At 43.4% G+C, this 7,500-nt stretch overlaps 1 protein-coding gene across 1 annotated transcript in view; it reads left to right on the top strand.

Annotated features, from left to right (window-relative positions):
• Window positions 1–5,227: 5,227 nt before the first annotated feature.
• The window catches only part of LOC145395621 (uncharacterized), an 8,374-nt gene continuing 6,101 nt past the window's right edge, over window positions 5,228–7,500 (top strand). Inside the window, exons 1-3 of the mRNA XM_080269189.1 lie at window positions 5,228–5,380; window positions 5,719–5,843; window positions 7,400–7,500. The exon at window positions 7,400–7,500 is cut by the window's right edge and continues 6 nt beyond it. Coding sequence (XP_080125315.1) covers window positions 5,228–5,380; window positions 5,719–5,843; window positions 7,400–7,500 — 379 coding nt within the window. The remainder of the gene's footprint in view (window positions 5,381–5,718; window positions 5,844–7,399) is intronic.

The raw sequence follows: 7,500 nt of genomic DNA, 5'->3' as shown, positions 1-7,500 counted from the left end.
GTGTCTGGCAATAGACAGATAGATAGATAGGATCGGAGGACTTATATTGTATGCGTGTATGTATGTATGGCCTAAGAGTGCTTAGTTTAACCAAATTCTATCTATCTATCTATCTATAGCCTGAAGCCCTAATCCCGCAAAGGGTGGCCGCAGACAAAACGCCTCCAAGTCACTCTTGCCACCCACCATTTGACTGCCCTCCCCTCTAGTCACTCCCCCCTCCCTCATATACCTCTCAACTCCCTCCAAATTAATAGAAGACATTACACAGCCTCAATGGATGTATCTTGCTAGGTAAAACTGCCACTCTGGACAGTCATGCTACATCATTTCTTTTTTTACTGTAATTTCAAGAAGTATTGGACATGTGAAGAGAATGGAGAATGAAAGACTGACTAAGAGGGTGTATGTAGGTGAGGTGGAGGGAGGGAGAGGGAGAGGTAGACCGAGGATGAGGTGGAGATGAGGTATAAGAGGGAGGGGGCAGCATGTGGAGTGGCGTGGAGGGACAGGTTGACGAATGAAGAAGTGAAGGAACGTTGTGGGGTGGATGTGGATGTGGTTGAGAAGATTAGGAGAAATACACTGAGGTGGTTTGGACATGTGAAGAGAATGGAGAATGAAAGACTGACTAAGAGGGTGTATGTAGGTGAGGTGGAGGGAGGGAGAGGGAGGGGTAGACCGAGGATGAGGTGGAGATGAGGTATAAGAGGGAGGGGGCAGCATGTGGAGTGGCGTGGAGGGACAGGTTGACGAATGAAGAAGTGAAGGAACGTTGTGGGGTGGATGTGGATGTGGTTGAGAAGATTAGGAGAAATACACTGAGGTGGTTTGGACATGTGAAGAGAATGGAGAATGAAAGACTGACTAAGAGGGTGTATGTAGGTGAGGTGGAGGGAGGGAGAGGGAGGGGTAGACCGAGGATGAGGTGGAGATGAGGTATAAGAGGGAGGGGGCAGCATGTGGAGTGGCGTGGAGGGACAGGTTGATGAATGAAGAAGTGAAGGAACGTTGTGGGGTGGATGTGGATGTGGTTGAGAAGATTAGGAGAAATACACTGAGGTGGTTTGGACATGTGAAGAGAATGAAGAATGAAAGACTGACAGAGGGTGTATGTAGGTGAGGTGGAGGGAGGGAGAGGGAGAGGTAGACCGAGGATGAGGTGGAGGGATGGAGTTGAGAGGTATATGAGGGAGGGGAGGGTGAGTTGGGGGGAGGGTAGTCAAATGGTGGGTGACAGAGCGACTTGGAGGCGTTTTGTCTGTGGCCACCCTTTGTGGGATTAGGGCGTTGGGCTATAGATAGATAGATAGATAGACTTAAAACACAATGGAGGAATTTCTGGATCTGTCTGCCATTAAATTTATCTTTAAATGAGCTAACTCAACTTCATCCAACCTAACTCAACCTAACCTAATTTAAAAGGTAAATTTTTACAAGTGGACAATACACCCCCCAGGTAGTGCAATATATTTTTCTGGCAGTTTTTGATGCAATTCGAATGTTTCTGACCTTCATTTTTGTCGGAAATGCCCCTCACCGAACACAATAAAACTAACTAAACCAAACCCAACATACCTAACCTATCTTAGTGGAGTAATAATCAATTTCCGAATGGAGTAATGGTGTGGATGTGGATGTGATAGGAAGTGTTATGAGGAACACACTGAGGTGGTTTGGCCATGTGGAGAGGATGGAGGGTGAAAGACTGATGAAGAGTGTGTATGTGAGTGAGGTGGAGGGGGGAAGAGGGAGGGGGAGGCCGAGGATGAGATGGAGGGATGGGGTGGAGAGGTATATGAGAGAGAGGGGTGTGAGTTGGGAGCAGGGCAGTGAAATGGCGGGGGACTGGGCGACTTGGAGGCGATTTGTTTGTGGCCACCCCAAACGGGATTGAGGCGTCTGGCAATAGATAGATAGATAGATAGTAATGGGGGTTATTTGTGATCCTTAGGGGCTATACTATACGATAATGGTGCTACAATTCCAAAACTGCATATTGTCCACTTGTAAAATAATACCATTTAAAATATAGTAGTAGACGCAGTAATTGTAGTTCTGGGTTCCTCTGAAATGTATACCCAAGTGTGTAAACCGGAGAATTGCAGACTGATGTTCTCCTGCGCCCACCATCTTCCTCTTGAGGGATAGGGAGGGAATTAAGGACGATTATACAACTGGAGGGCTATACTGATCACCTAAACTACACACAGGCACCATAACAACAGCAGAGTAATGTATATGGTAAAACACGATGAAAAAAGTCACGCCCTGGTGGCAAAAACTTAGCTATCATTACTTAGCTTAAATTCCTACACCACATCATTCTCAAACTTCTTTCACCCATACAAGATTCACTACTCTATATTCACCTCTGGAATGACCAAAAATCCTGAAGATATAGGAAAGCGGGGGAGATTTTCGATTTTTTTTAACGAGAGTCGAAACGCTCAACTCGCACCGAACGTCAAAGCCAAAGGTGAGACATTTGTTATTTATCACTTTATGAATTATTTAGTCGCCTTTATTATCATCTGTAATTATTAATGCGTTGTAGAAAGACAGTTGATGTCATTTCTGGATGTATTGTTGATGTTTTACCATAATTATTTAGGCATTTGTTTACATTAGAAAAACTTAGGCTCGTTGTTTGTGTTGTTGTCATTCGGGGGAGGGGAGGGGGGAGGGGGGGAGGGGAGGGAGGTGGGGGGGAGGGGAGGGAGGAGGGGGGGAGGGGAGGGAGGAGGGGGGAGGGGAGGGGGGAGGGGGGGTAGGAGGGGGGAGGGGAAGGGGGGGACAAAATTGTGTATATAATTAAATTTAGAGGGAATTTAGTGAAGAGGAGCCGGTGGTGTAGTGGTAACATATCCAGCTCACAAATGAAAGGCCTTGAGGTGGATTTCCGAGGCTGGTCAGACTATAAGACAAGGTTTGTTTCTTATACTGAACCCTTACGTTAGCAAAAAGTCTATCCCCTGTCAAACTCCTTATTCACTTAAGGGGTGGCCACAGACAAATCACCTTCACGTCGCTCTTTCCTCTGCCATTAGACTGCATCCCCTCCAAGTCGCACTTCCTCCTTCATATCTCTCCACTGCACCCTCCATTTCATCCTTGGTATTCCCCCCCTCCACTTCCCTCACATTCACTCTTATACTCAGTCTCTCATTCTCCATCCTTTCCACTTCATCCCTCCACCTCATCCTTGGTCTCCTCTTTCTACTGCATTCCTTTATTCACCTCATCATTGGTCTCCCCTGCCACTTCACTCGCGGTCTCCAATCTTACGTTCTCCATCCTCTCCACTCCCTCCATCCATTTCATCCTTGGTCTTCCCCTCCTTTCCCCCTCCACCTCACTCACATACACTCTTCTAGTCAGTCTCTCATTTTCCATCCTCTGTACATGGCCAAACCATCTCAAAGCATGCATACCGTGAGGTTAGTAGGTTAGATCTAAAGGGCGGGGGGGAGTTCATAGCTACGCCTCTGTTAATAAGATTCTTGTGGTCGATAGGCATTAGGAGTGTATTTCAGATGGTATAGAAGGCTTCGTAGTATATGTCCCTTGGCGATTTATTCTGCACTCGATACAAATAACTTCCAAAAGGGATAGAAAGTATAAATACCTGTTGTCTGTACCTTAACTTGAAAAGGGTGAAAATCCAGCTACACATGTTTATCAGATGTTCGTTTATTGCATTTATTATCATTAGTGAGATAAGCCACGTTACTGATAATGCTTTGCAGGTAAATTGCGATTAGGGCCCTTTAATTAGTGTACGATAATTATCATACACAATCATGTTTTCGTATCGATATCCATGTTATTTATTTGTATTCGAAATATTATTGTAATATTGATTAAAGTAGATTTTTATAAGCTACAATCATCAACAAGAAACATATTCGGATATTAATGTTCTTATGGGATATTAGTATTAATAAGTTACGGGATAGGTTTTTGCACAATCTCTAAGTTCATATTTAGGCTGTATTCTGCTCGGCGGTTTTGAAAATATGTTGAAGGAAAAATATATCAATTTCCTGTAATGTTTCAAGCTGTATAGAGTTTTCAAGTATGTTAAAAAGTTATATATACAAATCATTGGATAGTTTCTCCATTATTTTCAACATAATGTGCATTTATATATATAGATTATGCCATTCATTACTCAAGCATGGTTTACCTAGACATATAAGATGCGAAAATCAAATGAAAAGATATTTAAATGCAAGGAATTTTAAAGTACGTCAATATTTAAAGCCTTGTACGCGAGTTTTTAAAAGGCCGTCAGACTAGTACTGAAGCGACGACTGTGTTTATCAGTGACTGTTTTGGCTTCATTTATCCATTTATCGGTTAATTATTGGCTGTTGGAGCACCATACGAGGACCATAGATAAAGGATATATTGATGGTGAGTTGGGGGAGTGATAAATAGGGGATAATGGAGAGAGAAAGCCACAGGAAGGTGGTAAATGGGTGAGGGTCGCGTTCGTGTCACTTGGCCCAGTTATTTCTCCCATTGATATTTAACATTATCGTTTATCTAGCCTGATTTTCTCATAGAATTTGACAAGAATTTGGTGTTTGAGGGTGGAATCTGTAAATTAATGTGTAAATGGAGTTTCGGTAGGTAATGCAAGAATGTTTGGGCATCGAGTAATGTCCTCGTTACATGGAAAAATTTACCTCCTCGTTGTCGTGTCTTTATTTTCCTTTGATTTCGTTTAATCAGAGGTTTTATGGACTTTTAAAAGCTCATATGAATAAAGGAAGTGTTGAGGGTGAATTGGGGGAGTTATAGATTGGGATAATGGAAGAAAAAAGGCCTAAGAGAAGGGGTAAAACGAGTGAGTCAAATTTTTTATCACTGGGGGAGACCAAGGATGAGATGGAGGGACGGAGTGGAGAGGTATATGAGAGACTGATGAGGAGAGTGTATGTGAGTGAGTTGGAGGGGGGTAAAGGGAGGGGGAGGCCAAGGATGGGATGGAGAGGTATTGAGAGAGGGGGGTGTGAGCTGAGAGCAGGGCAGTGAAATGGCGGGGGACAGAGCGACATGGAGGCGATTTGTTTGTGGCCACCCCTTATGAGATTAAGGCATCTGGCGGTAGGTAGATAGAGTGAGCGTGGATATAGAAAAATTCACCATCATTCATGTGTTATTTCTTTCGCAGATGCCGGTGGTACCCTAATGCCCGGTGCAGATGGGGAAGGGGGGCATGGCGGGGCATCAGCAGCAGCGAGGGGGGGGCAGGGCCGGCAGCAACACGTGTCTGGTGTGTGGTCGGCGTGGGGGCAACTCTGTCATCGTCACCAGCGTGCATAGTTTCGTATCTGCCTCTGGGACACCACTTGCCGATTTTCTGGTTAAGGTTGGTATTATTATTATTACTATTATTATTATTAGTAGTAGTAGTAGTAGTATTGTTCTTATATTTCAGGACCAACTTACCCAGCCCCGGGCTCCCACGTTCCTCATGGGGCAATGTAGGATTGGATGATGGATGGATGGATTATTATTATTATTATTATTATTATTATTATTATTATTTTTAGGTGTTGTGATAAATTCTCTGTATGTTTAGCTATAGGGGTATATCTATCTATATCTACATATTGCCAGATGCCTTAATCCCATAAGGGGTGGCCACAAACAAATTGCCTCCACGTCACCCTGTCCAGCACCAGGCTGACCCGATCTTTCCTCTAGGTCGTTGGTGAGGATCCGTGTTACTCCGTCAGCGAGGTCGTTTGTCAGCAGTGCTTTGTTTTGTTGGATCGGCTGGATGCGTACCAAGCGAGGGCGGCTGAGATACACACACATCTTACTACAAGGTCGGTGTTTTTTTAGTTTATAGGAAGCCCTAGAGAAGAGGAGGAGGAGGAGGAGTGTGGCAGACAGTGTGGTGTGGGAGGAATGGGTGGTGTGATGATGATGATGATGATGATGATGGTAGTGGTGGTGGTGATGATGATGGTAGTGGTGGTGGTGATGATGATGATGATGGTAGTGGTGGTGGTGATGGTGATGATGATGATGATGGTAGTGGTGATGGTGGTGGTGATGATGATGATGATGGTAGTGGTGATTGTGGTGGTGATGATGATGATGGTAGTGGTGATAGTATGGGTGGTGATGATGATGATGATGGTAGTGGTGATAGTGTGGGTGGTGATGATGATGATGGTAGTGGTGATAGTATGGGTGGTGATGATGATGATGATGGTAGTGGTGGTGGTGATGATGATGATGGTAGTGGTGGTGGTGATGATGATGATGATGATGATGGTAGTGGTGATTGTGGTGGTGATGATGATGATGATGGTAGTGGTGGTAGTGGTGGTGGCGATGATGATGATGGTAGTGGTGGTAATGATGATGATGGTAGTGGTGGTGGTGATGATGATGGTAGTGGTGGTGGTGATGATGATGGTAGTGGTGGTAATGATGATGATGGTAGTGGTGGTGGTGATGATGATGGTAGTGGTGGTAGTGATGATGAGAAATGTTATGTACGGTATTTCTCACCTGCCCTTGGGTGGGAAAGGAAGTCCAGATGATGATGATGATGATGAAAAGACTGGAGGTCATAGGCAGTAGGAAATACAGTAGAACCTCTTTGGTCCGGACCCCTTTAATCCGGATTTCTGTTAATCCGGACAAAATTTAAAAATAATAAGCTCCAAAAATATGTTGAGAGTAATTCTAAAGTCATTTTCAGTATCGACTCGGAAAGCGATCGTCATTCGTTTAGTCTCGGATCACGCTAGGTCGCAACATGGGCGCCTGTTTAAACACACGCTAGCATTTGTTCCATCAATTAGTTCACTAACCATTTATATTTTTACGCTGTATTTCAAAAGTTAATCCTCCTTACCATGCCACTTAATGCAAGTGTAGCTTCTGTAATGAATAAAGGTGTTAAAAGGAGGAGTTTGCTTACACAAAAATGGGTCAGAATATTCTGCAGTGTTTAGTGATTACTGTAGGTTATTTTTTGTACTTAAATGTGCTTTACTTGTACATCAAACATTAGCTTCTTGCCCATATGGGTGTTATCAATATGCCAAAGATGACAATGTATTTTTTGCCTACATAAGTTTTATTTTTATTCCAAATATTACAGTTAATTAATTAATTAATTTTTTTGCCTACACGGGCCTTAGTCACTTACTACAATTTAAAATGTAGGCTAGTTTCTTGTCCGAATGAGAGAGAGGTTCTACTGTACAGACAGAGGAAGAGAGTTTTGTATTTATCTATCTATATATATATTTTGTTTTATGTATTTCTCATGTTTAAAAGACTGGAGGTCATAGGCAGTGGGAAATACAGACAGAGGAAGAGAGTTATGTATTTATCTATCTCTATATCTATTTTGTATTTACAGATACCAGGATACAAAATTGGAGCTTTTAGGACAGAGGCAGCGAATGAGTGAGCTTATAGCCTCGTCTCTCTCCAATGTACGTGAGCTGAAGCACGGGACCA

This window comes from Coenobita brevimanus, chromosome 32 (genome assembly GCF_032717465.1).
Source record: "Coenobita brevimanus isolate Jiangsu-jjx chromosome 32, ASM3271746v2, whole genome shotgun sequence".
Classification (NCBI taxonomy): Eukaryota; Metazoa; Arthropoda; class Malacostraca; order Decapoda; family Coenobitidae; genus Coenobita; species Coenobita brevimanus.
This window is presented reverse-complemented; position numbering and strand designations above follow the sequence as displayed.